Raw genomic sequence first — 21,611 nt, 5'->3', positions numbered from 1 at the left:
TTTTCAAAAGTCATTCCAAAAACATCATAAGCACGATGGAGACGCCAGTCACTAGTGCCTATCCAACACTAATCATTAAACAAAGTAACACAAATGTTTCTATTATGATTGCTATCCTTAACTATGAAAATAAACAAGTTTTTCCTATGTGATTGTCATTTATTCCGTTGTATAACCCTTAGGGATAGTTTGGTTGGGAATGTAGTTATATTGAAATTAGTTATGCTGGAATTAATTTTTTATGAGGTGTTTGATTTGTTGTATTCGAAGTAATATGCATGGTATAATTTTTAAGAATAAATTAATTGATTACCAAAATACCCTCCATCTTATTTAACTTATTTTTTATATATTTCTTTTCAAGCTTTAAATATTTATTCTTAAAAATAAAACTTTCATCTTATTTAGCTTAATTTTTTTGCGTGTGTGCATATTCATGATTATATCGTGTGTATTTTCAAAATAAAACTTTCATCTTATTTAACTTTAATTTTTTTGCAGGTGCTTTCCCATGATTATGTTGTGTTTGTTTTAAAAAAAATATCTTACTACATCTTATTTAGTTTGAAATAAAAACTTTCAACTTAAGTTTGTTAAAGTAAAAGAAGATTTGTTGTTTGTGTCACTTTATTTAAATACATACCACTCATATAATATAGAATATTAAAATTTGTTTTAATTGTATATAGAATATCAATTTTCAAGTGATATAAAAACTATTTTATGCATTTATGAAAAGTTTTTAGTTCATTATGCATCAAATATTTAACATAAAATATTAAAAATATTAATATGCATAAAATATTCTTATATTTATTTAACATGTCTACATATATTATATAGTTTGTTAGCCATCCAGATGGCCAAATTATAATGTTTATCATTTGTATAAATATAAAATTACTACCTTGCTATTTAGTTTACATATATAGTTATATCAGTATAATTTACGAATCACCTAAAGTGGTTGAGTTAGATTGATTAATTAATTACGCACATACGTACGTACATAAAGTGGTCCGTGCATGAATATAGATAGGGATAATTTTGTCCTTTTATAAATTTATTCCAAGAACAATTCCATCAATTGTGTGGGTAACTTATACCGGTATTATTTATTAATTCCGAAATAAGTTATGACAAAAATTGTAAACCAAACATACATTAAAAAATTTTATTCCTAAATTATTATTTTATCCCGAAATTATTTGCTTTTATCATCTCACACCAAAGGACCCTTTAGGAGTCTCTAGCTAAAGAGAAGTATTTCTTGTTTTGATTTTTACATGGTTAGTTGGCATAGGGCGGGAGTATCGGCAGAACACATGGTGAATTTTAAGATTTGAATTTTATCATGAGTTCTCGACGATGACCTCAATTATGCTAGCAAGCAATTGAGTCCTAAATTTAATTTTTTTTTCATATTTAGTAAATTCTTTAATATTGTAAAGAAATGGATTTTGGGCGTCCACTAACATCGCAAAAAAATGGAAATGGGACCCAACATCATGAATTGGAATGAGAGTCCTCTTCTCGTACCTTCTAAGAAAACAGATCTTTAAGCCTAACTCGATATCAAAAACTAGCTTAAGGGATGAGAATTGTCCAAGCTAATATACATAAAGAAACCAACCATTTCATAATTGACAGATGTAGGACTTCTTCAACAAATACAAATATATATATGAGTCAAAACTATTAGATTCTACTAAGCTCATAAATTAAGCCAAGCCGTGCCCCTGCCGATCGAGGAGGAAGGCGAAGTGAAAACAAATAGGAGTAGTTGAAAATTCTTTCTTAAGCAGATAACTAAACAAGCAGAGATCAATAAAAGTATCATCAACACCTTTTATACGTACCAAGTTATATATGGCTAATGGCTATCAGGTAGAAAATGATCGTTCAATGTCTCCAATGAAACAGTCTTTGGATTCTTTCTCGAATAAAAACAGTTGAAAAAGAAACCAAAAGATAAAAAAGAAGATTTGCCAAAACTTGAATTCGAACTATTAGCTGAATTAGGAAAGAAAAAAGAAAACGCAAATCAGTTATTAGTACACAAGAAAAATGAAATCAATTAGTGATCTTTGCTGGATTTCAAATTTAATATTTATTCTATGTCAACGTAAAAGGAATTCTCTCATTTCTCCCAAATTTGACCCGGTGAGATTTGAACTCCCCATCCTGCGGTCGTTTTATTTTTATTTTTTAAAAAAAGAAAGAAAAAAGACATAACACAATGTACAAAGAAGTTTCTCACAAAAAATAAGAACACACAACATAAAATTTAAAAAAACAAAAAAAACAAAAAAAACTGTCACATTACCAAACAGAAACACAACGTTCTTCAGGCTTGCACAAATTGAAAGAAGGAAGCATTGTCCACTTAGAAGTTTCCTTGCTAGCCTTCCCACAGCTTTCCACAAAATTGGAAATCCGTAAATTGATGCTGCAGGAGAATAATAAAAAAAAAAAAATAGCAACGAGATAATAATCAGAAACTAGTGAAAATATGTATAAATCATAATCATTCAAATAATCTTTATGTCATGTGGTTTTTATTTTTCCTAAAAAACTTTGGGGTAGGGGAAGGAGATTACAAGATGGAAAATCAATCCTAGCCAACAAAGTGAAAGTTCCGATAGTAAACGAGCTGAGGTATCAAGATTGTTTAATTATTGAACCCAAATAAAAATAGTCTGAAAAGCTCACCTCATTGGAAATTCCAGCATTTTGGTCATGATAGTTGAAGATGCTAAACGGGTTCCAATTTCCATTAAACACCAAATTGTTCTCATCAACAATATTGTTCTCTTTATTAGTCCCTATGAGCTGTTGCTTCTCCTGATGGAAGGTCATGAGTTGTTCGTGTGTTACATGTTCTTCACGAGTTTTATTAATGGGCTTCCAATTAGATCCTGAAGGGTTCAAATCATTAGCCGGGGCTTTGGATTTGTCAATTTGGCTCATTTTCTTTATTTTGGTTCTCTCTCTAGCCCTGGCTCTTGCTCGATCCCTCGATTCCCTTGTAAGAGGTTCAATTCGAGCTGGGTTAGTCTTCTTCTTTTTCTTCTTCTTCTCGCCTTTAACAGTTTCCTTGTTTTTGTCATTGGAGGAAGTTTCATCAGTTCCTGATATAACTTCACACTCAGAAAGAGAATTAGATGCACAAATTGCACCAATTCCAGTAGTAGTAGTAGTAGTAGTGCAGCTATTTTGCTTATTAGTTGCGGCGAGCTCTTCAATTGCGGAATCTGATTTATTCAGCAACCATTCTACAGTTTTGCTGGCCTTGTCGAACCCCAACAAGTCCTGCAAACTGAAAAATTTACGAGCAGCTTCAAGTGAAAGTCTCATCCTTCTATCTCTGGGACCGCGAGCGGTGTTGATCTTGCTGTGTCGATCTTTGCTCGAAGATCTCTTATTGTTTTTCGAGATCCGTCCACTAATAATACTATTTCTGCTACTCATCGTGTCGTCTCCTTTGCCTTCTCCTCCTTCTTCGACGATTCCTTCTAGTACAGTTTTGGTGCTGTCAGCTAAGATGTGAAGACTCAAATCTTCCATCAAGGGAACTTCTTGTTGTTGTTGTTGTTGTTGTTGAAAGTAAATATGGTCATGATGATAACTTTGAAAGAATAGTTCGTTTTCATATTGCATAGAAGGAGAGGGGATGTGAAATGAATTAATAGACGACAAAATGGGGCTGTAGTTGCAGTTATTGCTGCTTGGAGAATACATTTGCGCAGTAGCTGTAGCTTGAAGGGGCTATGTGGTGGGACTACTAGATCTTGAGAAAGACGGTATAAACACAGCTAAAACCTCTTTTGATTTGGCTAATTAATCAAGCTAGCTAGCTGGGGGCTGCATTAATGAGAAAACAAAACAAGGTTAGTAGATTTTTCCTTCCTAGTTCTATGTACTTGTGGCTTAATTTGTAATACAATAATTAAAAAGAGCAAGTAAAGACTACTTTGAACTACGAATTGACCAAAATGCTGATAAAAAAAGTACTATCTTTTTCTTTTCTTTTTTATGCTTGAGAAGGACAGCTTGATACAATGTATGTGTTTTTTTGATATGTGATCGATCAGTAGTGCTAACTATGAAAATATATAGAGAGAGAGACTGTAACTCTCGGTGTGTGTGGGTGCAACTCTAAGCATCAACATAGCTACAATTGGAGGTTGAGAAAGACAAGCATGATGCAAGAGGGATAAACTTTAGCAGATAGTATAAATTCCTAAGAAAAAAGTAATTGGAAAGGGAAAGGAAATTGGCAAAGATAGGGATAGGAGGCAATTAGTGCTATGCTATGTAGCGGTATTCTTGGAAGTGAATGGATACAAACAACTTGTTATCGTGCCCCTTCACGTGATATCAGCTGACACACATAGAAAAACCACACTCTCCCCCCCACTCCCCTTCTTTTCCACAACCCTAGCTACAGAAGTCACATCTCACTCTCACTTCTTAATTGCATATATAGTTATATACATAGGCAGTGCAAAGAATGCACTTTCTCATATATATATTGCCATATTATGCAACTTGAGAATAGTCTCGTATCGATCCTTTAAAAGATGAGTGTTCTCTTTAAAATGACTTGGACAATATTCTCACTTTTTGAACGAGCTTATCATGTTGAGTTAGATCAAAAATTCATTTCTTTAATATTGTGTGAAGGGGTATGAATAGTCCCACATTAGCCCTTTAAAAGACGATCGAGTGATCTTTTTAATATAACTTGAACAATTCTCAACTCTTAAACTAGCTTTTTGAGTTGAATTAGGCTCAAACTTTATCTCTCCAGCATATTTGTTGTTCCATATATATCAACTTAATTCTAATTAATGGATATTATAATAGCTGTACGAAACTTAAACTCAACAAATGAAGAGAGAAATAAAGGCAAAAAATTTGTCGTTTTCTTGACAAAGTCACCGTAATCAAAGTAAACTAAATAACAGCTTGCATGCTAACCTTGATTGAATCTCACCTGTAAAGGAAAAGAGAATAATGGTTACTGCGTTTGAAAGTACACATGCTTTTGTCCAACCTGGACAAGGACAATTATTTAGTTCACTTGATGAGGATATATCATAAACCCCAGCTAAGCTTGAATGAATAAAATTAAACCGAGAGTATCATTGTATCATTTTATTAATATCATCGCGGAACTACAATTTTCATTAAATAACCTCAATAACATTTACGCTCTCTATATATAACTAATTTTAATTATATATATAATATAGTTTTTTAACAAAAATAAATAAATAAACCCCTTGTGTATCTAGCTCCGCCTCACTAAAACAGCAGCCCGGTGCATTAAAGCTACCCTATGCGCGGTATTTGGGGAAGAGCCCCATCACAAGGGTGTATTACATGCAGTTTTATCTTAGATTTCTGTCAGAAGCTGTTTTCAAATTTTGAACCCGTAACCTCCTATGGAATGATTATGGACAGAATTGCCCTGTAGAAGAGAGTGCTACTTTTGACTTAGGGTTCTTAGTTCATGTCATTTTCACTAAAAAGAGAACCCTATCTCTTCCCCCCACTCAACCCCCTTGTCTCATCCACATGCCTTTTTCTTCATTCGTCCGTACTACTTATCTCTTTTCATCAACTACATGACACTACTAATTTGGCCCAGGTCTACATGTTATTGTGAAGTGAGAGATCAGAAGTGACAGAGATAGATTTAGGCCAAATAGCTTTTAGATATACAGTATGGATATTATCTTCCCCAACCCAGGCATCCTCACCTGCCCACCCGCCTTTCATTAGTAGCCGATCTAACCACTACTTTGAACTTTGATGCGAATTCAATATTTGAACTTTATGAATTTAGAATATTACTAACATCATGGATTATATGTGTTATTTAATTAAGTTATTGATTTTGAAATTTAGGGAGCGTTTTACCATGAAAATTGAGAATATTTGGGGGGGGAAAAAATATTTTCAAAGTGAAAATTTTCTTTTGAAAATTGAAATTGTGTTTGGCCATAAATATATATAAAATAGTTGTTTTTGAATTTTTGTGAGTAATTTGAAGTGGGAAAAAGTAAAAACAACTTTGTTTTGTGTGTTTTTCAAATTCACGAAACAGTAAAAACAATTGAATTTCGGAATTTTCAGAAATTTATACCCAAACATGCTGGCGGCCAACATCTTAACTAAGGAGGTTCAAAATCGAAAAAAATGAACAAAAGAACTAGTCGAAGGGGGTTTAACGTCTGCTATATATGCATAAAAAATAATTTTAAGCTTGTATAAATAGTATAATTTTTCATCAAAAGAGGGTTCGGATAAATCCCTCGATCACTATCTGCTGGCTCCGCCACTGCAAACATATTTTCTGGAGTTCAACTATAAGAAAAGATTTAAAAAAACTTCATCGCCAAATGTTCCCTTAATAGTTGTATACATTTAGTAAGTTTCTTAAAACATATATAAAACTTAAATTGAAACTACTAAATTTGACCCAACTCTTAACTCTCTAGCTAGACTACTTTCATCATTCATCTTCAATTATTAGTCAATGAAAATTTGCTTTGTGCTTGTACTTGCCACAGATGTTCACAAGAACTCCTTTTATACCTAACTAATGATCCTCTATTCTCAAATGGTGCAAGTCTTTTTCCACAAGTGTAAGAATTCGTTTAGCACGGCCACTAACTATACTTTCTATATATGCATGCCGTATTTGTCTGTATTGCTACCACTTTTCACAAGCCCTAAATAGGGCAGACCAGGGGAGGGGTTTTATTTTGTCCAATTAATTTTATTGTTTGCACCATGTATATATCAGCAATTATAGGACCACTGGAAATGTGGGGTTGCTGTTCAGAAATTGAGATAAACATGAACAAGAAAGGGGGAAGATGAAATGTACCATTTAAGCTGAGGTCTGGCGTGACAGTGAGAGCCTATGAACCCTATGTTATTTAGGTGTCGTTTGGTTACTGATTAGGAGGTATGTTATTCATGTAATATATACACTTGTATCATAGTACTTCCTTCGTCCTAAATTTCTCAATTTACTTGTCTTTTTTCATTAATCAAAAAGAGATAAATTTTTTTTTGTTGTTGTAAGAAAATACTATAAGTCACAATAATTGACAATTCAAAATATTTAAAATATGTATGAAAAAATTACGGTTAAAGAACGAATGGTGCCATAAAATTAGGACGGAGGGAGTACAAAATTAATCAATACACCGAGTACAGTGTTCGGTTAGCTATTGAGAACTCCACATAACTAGAGCATATATTTCTTACCCCTTCCTGGAGCTCTCCATCCTTTTGCTTTTTTGATGTCTCAAACTCACAATTTTAAGATCGAAAGTCAAGGATGTTTGGCATCTAAGCGACCCCTCTTATCTAAAATATAGTGCTTGGAAACTGCATAATTAATATGTGTATGTATTACGAAAAGAAATTATGTATTATTTTTGCGTCGAATAAAATTAGATACAATGAATAATATATGAATGATAAATCCCTTCATAACTACTCCCTACATTACTAATAGCAGGATAACTTATAGCCAGCAACCCAAGAAACCTTGAGTGCGTTCATTTACATGGATAAAAAAAGAAAGAGAAAATATATTAAGTCCCCTGATCTTGTTCGACTTTTTTAAAAAGACATCTAAACTATACTTTCGATCTATTACTCCATGAATCTTACTTAAATCGTTACAAATACACCATTTTTTGCTGAATTTCAGTCACAGGAAAGAGAATAAATGCACACACCAATTAGATGTTGTCGCGTGTTAAATAATTTAATTTCATATTTTATTTATATTTTTAAATAAAGTTTTTCGTTTTATTTTATTTATCACCCCACCCCCTCTCCCCCACCCCATCCAACATCTCCCTCCCATCCCCGTCCAACAGCTTCCCTCCACCCCCAACCCCACCCCCATCCAGATGCTGATTTCTCCATTCTTCTTTCTCTTAGGATTTCAGTGTTAATTTTGTGGTTTAGTGGTTCCAATTTTGTGTTTATGTTAATTTTGTATTGCTTCCTAATTTTGAATTGATTTATGTGTTTGTTGATTGTCCAATGATGAGATCAAAACTCCATTAAATATAACTTTATAGTTTTTCTTAAGAGAATATATATTGAATTTTATAAAATTGTTCAAAATGTATAAAAAAGAAACTGAAATAGGAACTTGAAATTGAAGAAAGTAAACATGATAATGGTAAAAGGTGAGTAGAGTTATGGTAATGATTGGGAGAATTGAGGAGAAAGAGAATTATGGTGATGATGATGTTGTTGTTGTTGCTGTAATTGATGTTGTTGAGTTATGGTGATGAAGAAGAAGCTGTCAATGGGGAAGAAGACAATGGTGGGTGGGGGTGTTGCGGTGGGTGGGTTGTGGAATAATTTTTAAACGTGAATAAATATTGACTTTTTTTAAAAGATAAATTATATATCAAATTATTTATATACGTGATAACTTTTAATTGGTAGAAAAGTCAATTTTGAGCCTTTTCATGGTCCTGTTGTGCGTACATACACGCAGAGAGTCAAAATGATGTATTTGCAACGATTTAAGTAAGATTCGTGGGGGTAATAGATTGAAAGTAAAATTTAAGTGTATTTTTAAAAAACTCGGACAAGATCAGAGTTCTTTTATATATTTTCTCAAAAAGAAACTTAGTAGTCATTTGACCATGAAAAGTTTTTATTTTTTTCAAAAAATTATTTCACTTTAGTGAAAATTGTATGTGTTTGGCTATGAAAATTTCAAATACAATTTTAAAATTGTATTTGAAAAAGTATTTCTCTAACAAAAATTTAAAAATAACCTTAATTTATATTCATGATCAAACACAACTCCAATTTCAACTCTAACTCTAACTCCAACTCCAACTCTAAAAAAATATGATTTTCACGACCAAACGAAACTTAAAATGGTCTTATTCTTTTACATTTACTAGTATCTTTCTTTTGCTCTTAGATTCTACCAAAAGCCAATATTGACTGGCGTAGAATCAGCACCTGCTTTGAAACATACGTCTACGGCTCTACTCTGTTTTAATTTATGTCCTACCCCTTTGATGTGAAATTGATGGTTAATTTATCGTTAAATATAGTCAGACTTCTTTATAACGTTATCTTATTATAATGATATGTCACTATAGTAGTTTGATTTTTCTTCAAAACCGACGTCATGTTGTTTTTTATTTTTTTATATTGGTATTTTACCTAAAACAACTACGACGTTTATTACAGTGATACCCTCCTCGTAAAATTTATCTCTCTATAACAACCCCTCAAATGTTATGTAATAATATTTTGTAATAAAAAAAATTAGGTACAAAATAAAATCCTAACATATATCCTTCGACGTATTCAAATATGTGTTGTACCCGCAGTGCCTGTAAAATAGTTGAGATGACTAATCATATATACCAACCTATAAGGGGCACAAAGAGAAGGTAGAGGGCATGATAATTAACTAACAAGAAGTTAATTATATAGAGTTGATTTCATGTATACTAATAGATATTGTCTCAGGAGTCTTTCTTTTTTTTTTTATCAAAGAAAATAGGAAATAATAATAACGATTAGTTGAATGATCACACGAGAAATAAATTGAACAAATAGCTTTTTAATGTTCTCCAGTATTTTGTTTGATCTTTCAGGGAAATACTGTTGCGTGCTTTTACTTTTACACCAAAAAAAAAATAAAAGGAGGAAAAAACGAAGATGGTAGTGTCTATTAATTTTCGGAATATATGCTAAGATTATTCTGGTAAAAAAAAAAAAAAGCAAAGAAGCTGATAATAAGGATATGGATTAATTTTGTCTGTCCAACATATCAATCTCTACTGTATATTATCAACAGCAGTGGTGGCGCAGCGGAAAGGGATTGTCCCAACCTACCCAGAGGTCGAGGGTTCGACCCTGGGTATTGACAAACACTCTATTGAGAACTCTCCCCTAAATGGGGTCCAACGCGGGGCGAATTCGGATATAGTCGGACTTTCAAAAAGTGGGTACCGAACACCGGCTGATTTAAACCAAAAAATAATTAAAAATCTCTACTGTATATACAGGAAAGCAGTTCATTTTCTAACAGCCTTTTCCTTTGTTTTATGGTGCTATAGTACTTCATAGAAAAGATCTTTTACTAACAGCCATCTTGATCAAAAATGATTATGTTATCCTTGTTTTTTTTTTCCTCCTTTTAAATCCAAATCAATAATAATTTGGCAGCATAATGACAAAGAAGTAAATTAAACATTATAAATCTAGCTTAATAGTTCTTTTAGTGTGACTCGTTTCGAATTGTCGTTCAATCCAAAAGTTCAATTGTATTTTATTTAGTGTTTAGGGAATATATCACCTGATTTTATTGTTTTTCTTCCAATAAAGTGGAGCTTTTACTGTCTATAATGTGTGCTTGATTTTACCTTGAATTAGCGCAAACAACATAAATTCTGATAGCTAGCTCGATTTTGGATCTATCGAGATATATAATTAACTCTCGATATATTCAACGAAAATGCATTTTTTCCTTTGTAAAGATACATAATTAGCTCCCGTTACATTTTTTTTTTTTTTTGGGTATGTCGAGATACATAATACATCCAAGGGAAATATATTTTTTCCTTGTAAAGATATATAATTAGCTCCTATATACTTTTTTCGATTTGGGGTTTGTCGAGATACATAATTAGCTTCCTGATACATTCGAGGAAAATACATAATTAGTTGAGATTTTTGTAATTGTTTTGTAAGGGTGGGAATTTGTATAAATATGATAAGTTAAAGATATATATTTATGGTTTTTTTTTTCCCGTATTGCAAATATGACTTAAATAGTGATCCTAAAATTGGTTATATGTGTTCTTCATCCCATGGGAAAAAAATGTATATATACAATCTTAGATTGTTTATTGCAACTTATAACAATATTTATAAGATTGGAAAAAATAGCAGATTTTACTTTTAAAAAATATTTTTTATATATATAAAAATTGAAACTGAAATTATCCTTAAAAATAAAAAACTGTTACATACAGATTTCATCCACCACTATTTTATCTCTAAATTAATTATTGCAGATTATTATATTATTAAAAAAAACTGAAAAAAACGTTCTCATATCAAACAGTTTATTTCCTTTTTCAAATCGGAGAAGTGAAATATGGGCAAAAAAAAATATATCACACGTTTCCACTTCTTAAGGATTTTTTATTTTTTTTTGAGATTATCTCCTCTTTTTACTCCTATTTAAATAATATAATATCACAAAAAAAATATATATTTTCAAGAATAGATATTCATTCAAGTTTTAGAAAATATCATGAGCATTTCACGGGATACATCAAATAATAATTATTTAAGATGACTAGCAAACATAAGAAACATATTAAAAAAATATAGAAAATATACACTTGACAAAAAAATTCAATAAAATTTTTAAAATTAAAAATAAAATAAAATCAATAAACATATCAAATTCATATATAAAAATACAAAGTTAAATTAATATTCTTTCGACTAATTGATTATGATTTCACAATCAAAAAAGTAATAAACATATTAAATTTATACCCAAAAAAATATAGTTGAAATATATTTTTAAAAAACTACTTGAGATAATAAAAAAAATATACAGAAATCAACAAATAGTTAAATCTTACACTTTTAAGACTGCACATTAACCTATGCTAGTGTTATCTAAAAGATAAATATGAAACCTATTAGGATACATATAGAATAATATTATATATTAAAATGTAAAGTATATGGAAAGTTTTTTTGAAAAAGTTAAAACCTACACTTTTAATGCGGTAACCTAGGATATTGATATTTTAATAGATAAAAATGAGTATTAGTATAGATATAAGATTAAATCTAAAAAGAAATTTTTAAATAAAAATAAATAAATAAATAATACCTAAATCTATTATAGCTTGCAATTAAAAATGCAATTCAATAATTAATAAAAAATAGTGTCATAAGTTGCAATAAACCATTCACTCATCATCCCAAATGCAGAGTACAACCCAGGCGTAAAGGGAAATCCAATCCAACCCATTATCATTATTGGGCCTGTCTTAATATTAGCCCATAACACATTAGGCCCATATATACCAAGCTCGAAAATCAAGAATCTCATCAACCACCATAAGAATGTCTGTCTACAATCTTAATTGCCCGCCATTTTCTTTCCCGCCAATTCACATTCCTCCATTTTCCCCATTATTATTACTCTCTAAAATCCTTTTGCAAAAATAATTGAAGAAAAATGGATGAAAAATTAGAGGAACAGAGCAAGCTACCTGAGCTTAAACTTGGTAAAACCCTAATTCGTTAAATGTTCCCATTTTATATATATATATAATTTTCTATTCATATTTTATGTTGATTAGCTGGATATTGAAGATCCATACGAGCAGTACTACTGATTTTGGGATTTAATTTTAGTTTAATTGACTGATATTTTAGATGCAAGGCAAGCTCAAGGGTTTCTCACATTCTTCAAAACCCTACCCAAGGTAGTACATTTATTCATATTATTCATTCTTTCTATCTTAGCAAAACAAAAATTATTCTGCTGAGCTAGTTATTGTGCACACATACTTATAGAGAAAATTGTTAGAGGGTTCACTTAATGGAAAATTCTTATTTTTTTTCGTTGCAGGACCTTAGGGCAGTTCGTCTCTTTGATCGTCGGGTGAGGTTTCTTTCATATCTCCGCTCTCTTTTTTATATTTTGCAATAACTGTTGTGTCGGGACCAACTCGCACCTCCACGGTTCCATGTTACTTTACCCACCAAGATTTAGGTAGATGGAAAGAAATGCCTAGCTTTTTTTTTTTTTTGGTTCTATTGCGATTCTAACCGAGGCATCTTGTGGTGTTTGTTCCAACTTGGATCGATCTAATTAGATGTGTGTGAAAGAAGTCCCATGTTGGTAGCTAAAAAGAAAAGTGAACTACTAATAAGGTGTTAGATGCTTTTAATGTTGTGAAGCCTTTTGGGAAAAACCCTGTGGCTTTGTCCAAAGCGAACAATATCACGCCATGTTCAGAGTATCCTTGGGTTTTTTTAGGCCAATAAATCTTGGGTGGGATGCCTTTGCGCTTGACATTATTATTTGTCTTAGCAGCTACATTTAGTGATAGTTATTTCCTTTTTTAGTGCTATTTGAGATTCTTGAACGAACGATTACGTTCTTTTATGCTTATCGTACTATGCCTTTTGTTTAAGCTTGTAGTTCCATCTGAATTAGGCAGGTCTCAGTATTTTCCTAAAGTCCTTTAATTGATCGTTCTTTCCTTTTTTTTACGCTTGACATACTATCTATACCCTTAAAGTGGTACAGCATTCCCACACTTTCTGTCTTTCTTGGAACCTATCGTTTTTGTTGGCTGGTGGAATAGCCTGTTAAAACTTCTTTCCGTCTCTGTGAATTATTATTTGTCTTGTAATTGGGTGCTATTAGTTTGAATTTTGTTTTTTAAAGTCTAAACCTTCATGTATTTGTGATCTTTTGCCCCTTTCATGGTTTGGCCAGATTTTCTTATTTGGTAAAATGTCAAATGTATCCTCTCCTTTTAGGACTATTATACTGCTCATGGAGATGATGCAACTTTCATTGCAAAGACATATTACCATACAACAGCTGCTTTACGACAGTTGGGTAATGGAGTTGATGCTCTTTCCAGTGTTAGTGTGAGTAGAAACATGTTTGAAACAATATCTCGTGACATTCTCTTAGAGAGAATGGATCGTACTCTAGAATTGTATGAGGGCAGTGGTTCAAACTGGAGACTGGTCAAAAGTGGCACCCCAGGAAATTTTGGAAGTTTTGAGGATATTCTGTTTGCTAATAATGAAATGCAAGATTCTCCGGCTATTGTTGCGCTTGCGCCAAACTTTGATCAGAATGGATGTACAGTTGGGTTAGGCTATGTTGATATTACTAAGAGAGTCCTTGGATTGGCAGAATTTCTAGATGATAGCCACTTCACCAATTTGGAATCTGCTTTGGTTGCTCTTGGTTGCAGGGAATGTCTTGTACCAACAGAGACTGGGAAATCCAGTGAGTACAGGCCTCTGTATGATGCAATATCGAGATGTGGCGTGATGGTAACTGAAAGAAAGAAAACTGAATTTAAAGGGAGGGATTTGGTACAGGATCTCGGTAGGCTTGTCAAGGGTTCAGTAGAACCTGTTAGAGATTTAGTCTCTGGTTTTGAATGTGCGGCAGGCGCTTTGGGGTGCATACTTTCCTATGCAGAACTACTTGCGGATGATAGCAATTATGGAAACTACACAGTCAAACAATACAACCTCAATAGTTACATGAGATTAGATTCTGCTGCTATGAGAGCACTGAATGTTATGGAAAGCAAATCAGATGCTAATAAAAACTTTAGCTTGTTCGGTCTCATGAATAGAACGTGCACTGCTGGAATGGGTAAAAGGTTATTGCACATGTGGCTGAAACAGCCGTTACTGGATGTAGATGAGATTAACTGTAGACTGGATTTAGTTCAAGCATTTGTGGAGGATGCCGCACTTCGCCAAGATTTGAGGCAGCATCTGAAAAGAATTTCAGATATTGAGCGGCTGACACGCAATCTTGAGAGGAAAAGAGCCGGCCTACTGCACGTTGTAAAACTCTATCAGGTTCTTTTAATTTTCTCCTTTGCTCCTTCTCCCTCTCTTGTTCACCCGACTCCGTAGATTTCAATCAGCTATACATTGAGAAGTACTAATGGCTTTAATCCCCTCTTTTCTTATCTAGATAATGTACGGGTCTTGGCATAACTTTTTCTTTTCTTTGTGTGCAGTCAAGCATCAGAATACCATATATCAAAAGTGTTTTGGAAAGATATGATGGGCAATTTGCAACACTTATCAGGGAAAGGTATATTGAGTCTCTTGAGAAATGGAGTGATGATCATCACCTGAATAAGTTCACTGCTCTTGTGGAAACTGCTGTCGACCTTGATCAACTTGAAAATGGAGAATACATGATTTCTTCTGCATATGACCCAAGCTTATCTGCTCTGAAGGATGAGCAGGAGACACTGGAACAACAGATTCATTATTTGCACAAACAAACTGCCAATGATCTTGATCTACCTATGGATAAGTCTCTTAAACTAGATAAAGGAACACAATTTGGACATGTCTTCAGAATTACCAAGAAAGAAGAACCAAAAGTCAGGAGGCAGCTAAACTCTCACTACATTGTTCTTGAAACACGTAAGGATGGGGTAAAGTTCACCAATACAAAACTCAAAAAATTAGGGGATCGGTACCAGAAGATTGTAGACGAGTATAAGAGCTGTCAGAAAGAACTGGTAGCTCGGGTAGTTCAAACAGTTGCGAGTTTCTCCGAGGTATGTATATTATTTGATATATATTTGTTGAGCCTTCTCTTCTTTCCCAGCCCATTTATTTGGGTTTACCATGTATTGGCTTTCCAGGTGTTTGAAGGTATAGCTGGTTCACTTTCTGAGTTGGATGTGCTACTAAGTTTTGCGGATTTGGCTTCCAGTTGCCCAACTGCCTACACAAGACCAAATATCAGTCCGCCAGTAGGGACACTTTTGTCTTCCCGTTTAAGATGATACTCATGGCATGTTAAATAAATTGTATACAGCTAATTTGGTGATGTTGTCCTATAGGATGTGGGAGATATTGTACTTGAAGGGTGTAGACATCCTTGCGTGGAAGCTCAAGACTGGGTTAACTTCATCCCTAATGACTGTAGACTAGTATGTGTCCTATAATATTAAAATGTTCTGGTCTCTGATATTTTGTCTGGATGGGCTTATAACCTGCCTCATTGGTCTTCCCAGGTTAGGGGTGAAAGTTGGTTTCAGATTATCACAGGCCCTAACATGGGTGGAAAGTCGACCTACATTCGTCAGGTGTGATATCAGTATTTTGCCTAAAGTTCTTTTTGCCTTATTTACAATCTCACCAGGTGTGCGAAGGATGTGTTGTCCATCAAATAAATGTAACTAGGAATTACTTTTTGACTATTCCTACTTGAGAGGCTGTTTCTGTATATCCAGTTATTCACAGAATTCGTAATCAGTTGCTTGAAGATCTGATTCTATCTGTATTCCAGTATTTTTCTGTATTCACGCATTATTCCTATATTAAAACCATCTCGCTAAAAAAATCTTAATTATTTGGGAAATTTTCACTAACAGGTTGGTGTGAATGTCCTGATGGCCCAAGTTGGCTCATTTATTCCATGTGACAATGCCACCATTTCTATTCGAGATTGCATTTTTGCTCGTGTTGGCGCTGGAGATTGCCAGGTGAGAGAACATATTCTTGTTGAATATCTAGAAAGTAAAGTATATGCTTGCTCAATATGGTGCTTGTCGTAACAGAACATGCTAGCCCTTCATAGATTTTTTGGGTTCATCCAAATAGTTTGGCATTGAGGCATCATTGATTGATCCAACCTAATAAATAACTATATGCTGTTGTTGTCAAAGTCCATCCCGTTTTAGTTCTGATTGTCTCATTTTCCAGAAATAGTTGATCTACATGTCAAAATAGCTTAAATAAGTTTTCATCTAACTGGGATTGTTCATTGTGTGCTAGATGTTTTCTGCTTCTCTTTTTATATTATGGTTTTAAGTTGAAAGGCTTGTTCGATTATGGAACTGGAGTCGTCTCTGCATAGGTCCTTTTTTTTAATCAGAAGTCTTCGCATAAATAGTTGAATTGCATTAGTGTTACTGCTCAACAAATTATGCCTTCCCTTACTGAGTGAGTGATTTGCAATCTCCAAAAGAAAAGGGTAACCTTGTATACCGCCTTCCTGCAGTATGTACTTGATTCCACGATCTCATCAAATGCATTCCTGGCTCTCCTACGTACTCCAAAGGAATGGAGACTTCAATTTATTCTGCTTATTTAAAGTTTGACATCCTCTACCCTCCAAGCAGTCCCATACTATGAATTTGGGGAACTATCAGTGTTGTTAAGTCCGCACCTAACTCTTCTGACTACTTTCTGCAGAACACTTCTTCCACTGACTGCTGCATAGCTCACTTATCTAAACACATTAAACATCAGTGCATCAGTTACAGTGTTGATCCTACCTGCCACACCAATTGGACAATAAAGAATTGGATTTCACTGCATTTTCCTTACTTTCTGATGTAGTAATAGAATGACCAACGTCTTCCCCTGCCTCTTTATACACAAAAGTATCCTGAACTTGATATTTATGTTAGAAACAGCTGGTAATTCATAATTCGCCATTTGACCAAAATAGATTGTATTCTTTTATATGTTGTTTGTTTATTTATTTTGTCACTATTTTTTTTTCTTCTGTTGGCTACCTTTAACTAAAGGAACTAAGAGGCTTGTGTTTCTCCTTTCTCGTTTTTGAATCAGCTGAGGGGGGTTTCTACTTTTATGCAAGAGATGCTTGAGACTGCATCGATCTTGAAAGGAGCTACTAATAGATCATTGATTATAATTGATGAGTTGGGCCGTGGGACATCGACTTATGATGGCTTTGGTGAGTTTCTGATATGTGAATTTATGTAAAAATCATTTGTTAAATTTCAAGACTTGTATTTGCTCAACTTGGTTTACTGTCGTATTGCACCATTACATGATATAAATGTGCAGGATCTATCATATATGTAACCCATTTGAAGCTTCCACTATAAGATACTTGAGTTAATTTGATTGGTGTGAGAAACATTCTTTTCCACAAAGGAAAGAAAGCACAAGCAGAGTAAAAACCATTAAATCTGCCATCTTGTTATACAATTTCCGATAAATATTCTCGTCATCGAATAATGGCATTGCTCATAATATTTCTGCCAGAAAAATATAATTTGGTGATTTAATCAAGTTTAAAGTGAGTTATACTATATGTGATTTTGGACTATCTGATGCATGTAAGCAAAGGCAATGCAGACAAACATTTGAAAAAGTAGGATTACAATGGAGAGACTACTTATGGAAAATTTGACATTTACTAGTTGTTATGGAGAAGAGCGTACATGAAATTAACTGCCAATTGTCATAAACTCTTAATAGAATATGGCTCTGCTCTTTATCATCTTTCAAACATCTAAACCAAGTAGGAAACCAACTCCTACGGGGCCAAGTGGCCAGAGTTTTACCTTATTCTGGTATATATGTTTCTGCAATGTATGTTTGTTAAAACTCAAGAGACTTGGTACTACAAGTCTACAACAACAACAACATATCCAATGTATTCCCACATAGTGGGGGTCTGGGGAGGCTAGTGGGGAGGGTAGAGTGTACGATGACCATATCACTACCTCAGGTGAAGTAGAGAGGCTGTTTCCGATAGACCCCCAGCTCAGGACCGATAATAGTATAACAGACACAAAAGATAAATGCATATATAAACTAATATAATATACAAAATAAACTAATACTGCTAGCTAATACAAGAAACAATACAACCACAAGATAATACTATAAACTTTCTATATTCGAAATCATAGACATCACTCAATCACCACGAACAAGAAACTCCAGACGCAAAGAATTACTGACGCACCTACCCCCTAACCCTCTACCCTAATCTGCGTCCTCCACACCTTCCTATCAAGTGTCATGTCCTCCATAAGCTGTAGCTGCTCCATATCCTGCTTAATCACCTCCCTCCAATATTTCTTTGGCCTACCTCTACCCCACCTACCTGTACTCAAAAGACTTGGTAATGCAAAAAAATGAAAGCATGAGCTGTTGAGCAGAATGAAGACCTCATGTGGTCACCTTTATTTTTTGTCATTGGGGTTCATGTCTTACTGTTTTTCTTGATATACCATTAATTTTAGTCTCTGGTTCTGCAAGCGAGTTTCTCTCTGAAAATATGTTTGTAACTATGTTTCTTTCCCATGTACCTGGGAATGAACCATTCCATGCTGCCTTTCACTTAAATCTGCCATTTATAGTATTGAATGCTTTAATTGTCCCTCAACTTATCGTAATTGGCCACCACTTGTTTCAAATATTATACAATCAGCTTGGAACTATAACTCATCAAAACCCCTCCTAATTTGCATCGCAAAATATTCGCAGGCATCGGAAAGAACGTGTCTTTTTCTCCTTGGGGGTTCTTTTTTTGAGCATGAACATTTCTGAACTAGAGTTATTTCATTGGCAACTTTGTTATGTCATCAGGTTGTTTCTCCAACACTTCATAACCGTTTGTGTATTTTGTTCACACTATCAGGTTTAGCTTGGGCTATTTGTGAGCACATTGTTGAAGAAATTAAAGCACCAACATTGTTTGCCACTCACTTTCATGAGCTGACTGCATTGGCCAATGAGAATGGAAACAATGGGCATAAGCAAATTGCTGGTGTGGCAAATTTTCATGTCAGTGCACACATTGACTCTTCTAGTCGCAAGCTAACTATGCTTTACAAGGTATGTTTATCATCCTCTCTTTCTGGCAACTTCTGACTCATTCTCATCTTGTCCCAGTAGTTTGAAGTGCTATGAGTAGTTTATTTCCAGATAAACTTATTCTTTTTAAAAGTTTCTTTCTTGATTAACTTGTAACTGCGAGGTTTGACAAAGTTTGATCTTTATTTAGGATGATTTTAACATATAATAAGAGAACTTTTGTTCACTGGCCAAGTGGAGTGGCAGCTTTTATGGATACCGCATATTAGAAAGATCTTACGTGCGCTCATGTATTTAGTCTGATAAAACCAAGTACATTGTGATGATAAGAAGCTTTCAGTGCTTGGAAAACTTTCCAGATAAACTGCAAGAATGAAGAGGATACATATAATACTATCTGAAAGGAAGCTTCAGCTTAAAGAAATTCAAATTTAACTAGGATAGGTATGAAAGTTTGGTTGACACTGATATCTGGTGGAAGTATGATGATTGTTTGTGTCAATACTGTAAAAATATAGAGACTTTATATTAGGGAGCAGTTTAATGTTTTTATTTTGGAAGTATCTACCTGTAAGCTCATAATTAAGTATCACGAATCAATACTAATGCAAACTATATCAATAATATCATAAGTGCAGATATTAGTGCACTTATAATATCTGCAGTTGTGATATTTTTCTTGATCAAAAAAACTTACTGATCAGAAAATGATAGAAAGAACACTTTTGACAATTTATAAACGTATGGTTTCACAACACTGCTTAATAGTTCATTAAATTCAGCTTATGGTGATCAGTGAGCACTTTCCATGTAGTGCTTAGTTAGTATATCTCGTTAGCCTATTTATGTCAGGGTCTGTTTCATTAGTTATAGCTTCACATGCAATCTGAAGTTTATTTGGTGAGCGCACCGAACAGTCCAACCGTCACTTGAAGTAGTTGCTTTCACAAGTTCTAATGCTGAACTCTTGTAAACATGGACTGGAAAACTAGTTTCCTATGCGTTTTAGAATTTGAGCAGTAGCTCAGCATCAATTGTTGTTTCCTTCCAGGTTCAACCAGGTGCTTGTGATCAAAGTTTTGGCATTCACGTTGCGGAGTTTGCCAATTTTCCACAAAGTGTTGTGGCCCTGGCCAGAGCTAAGGCATCTGAGTTGGAGGATTTCTCTCCTAATACAATAATGCCAAATGACTGTAAAGAGGTATGTTCCTTTGGTTGTTTTCCTTGCTCATCACAAGATATCACTAAAAATTCTGCTTCCTTTCATTTTAATTTTAGGATCACATTTGGCTAGTAAAACCGCATGCAAGATTATTGCCAAGGATCTAGCCATAGGTGATAATTTAAAAATGGTTCTTCTGTTTTTTAAGTGTTTGGTAAGCTTAATCATTCAAATCTCATTTTGATGTTTTTGAATGGTCAATGGTTTTGCATAATAAACTTGAATGACATCTTGATATGCTCTTTTGCTTATTGCTTTCTGGGCGTTTATTAGGGTTCACTTACATGCTCTACTGTCCTCTTGGAGAACAATACAATATAGTGGCACTATCACATGTAATTGAAGCAAGTACTGCTACTTATTTTTCCCCTTGTCTCAACCCTACTTTGTTTGGCTTCCCCATGTTTTCTTAGTACAGGGAACATGTAACCAGTACATTATAGCTTAAAGACCATTTCAGAGTACTATCCTCATGTTTCTCGTCATTGTGAATATAGAAATTTGTTTTTGTTACCCTTCCAGGCAGCTTCAAAGCGGAAGAGGGAATTTGACCCACATGACGTGTCTAGAGGTACTGCCCGAGCTCGTCAGTTCTTACAGGATTTCACCCAGTTTCCACTGGATAAGATGGATCTAGACGAGGCCTTGCAACAGTTGCGCAAAATGAGGACCAACCTGGAGAGGGATGCAGTTGACAGTCAGTGGCTTCAGCAATTCTTTTAGTTCTTCAGATTTGAACCTCTCTTCTACTATGCGAAGCCCCCGGGGTGGGAAAATGACACTATTGGTTTTGTGGATATGACGTAGGCCAAATTTTGAAGTTTTATTTATATCCTTCACCCCAAACATGATCCTCTGTATATTTTTCTATGTATCCTGTGTTAATAAAGTTATGGTATGGTCATCTAACAAACTAACATAGGTAGTAAGTACTCTATGTAATTGTTCTTTCATAATGTCTAAA

General features: G+C 33.9%; 2 protein-coding genes across 2 annotated transcripts; one reads left to right on the top strand and one right to left on the bottom strand.

The window, feature by feature from the left end:
* Positions 1-1,050: 1,050 nt before the first annotated feature.
* Positions 1,051-4,430, bottom strand: LOC107855370 (transcription factor CYCLOIDEA). The gene is made up of 2 exons (XM_047413863.1): positions 2,713-4,430; positions 1,051-2,449 (listed from the first exon to the last, which is right to left on the bottom strand). The coding sequence occupies exons 1-2, from the start codon at positions 3,739-3,741 to the stop codon at positions 2,402-2,404; spliced, it is 1,077 nt and encodes a 358-aa protein (XP_047269819.1). The 5' UTR covers positions 3,742-4,430; the 3' UTR covers positions 1,051-2,401.
* A 7,719-nt stretch (positions 4,431-12,149) lies between these two features.
* LOC107855430 (DNA mismatch repair protein MSH2) lies at positions 12,150-21,564 on the top strand. The gene is made up of 13 exons (XM_016700447.2): positions 12,150-12,335; positions 12,487-12,536; positions 12,683-12,715; positions 13,603-14,676; positions 14,841-15,395; positions 15,483-15,593; positions 15,684-15,773; positions 15,858-15,929; positions 16,218-16,328; positions 17,422-17,548; positions 19,250-19,446; positions 20,477-20,626; positions 21,170-21,564. Exons 1-13 carry the CDS (start codon positions 12,287-12,289, stop codon positions 21,368-21,370), a joined length of 2,820 nt encoding a protein of 939 aa, XP_016555933.2. The 5' UTR covers positions 12,150-12,286; the 3' UTR covers positions 21,371-21,564.
* Positions 21,565-21,611: the final 47 nt, after the last annotated feature.

Source organism: Capsicum annuum, chromosome 6 (genome assembly GCF_002878395.1).
Source record: "Capsicum annuum cultivar UCD-10X-F1 chromosome 6, UCD10Xv1.1, whole genome shotgun sequence".
NCBI lineage: Eukaryota > Viridiplantae > Streptophyta > Magnoliopsida > Solanales > Solanaceae > Capsicum > Capsicum annuum.
This window is presented reverse-complemented; position numbering and strand designations above follow the sequence as displayed.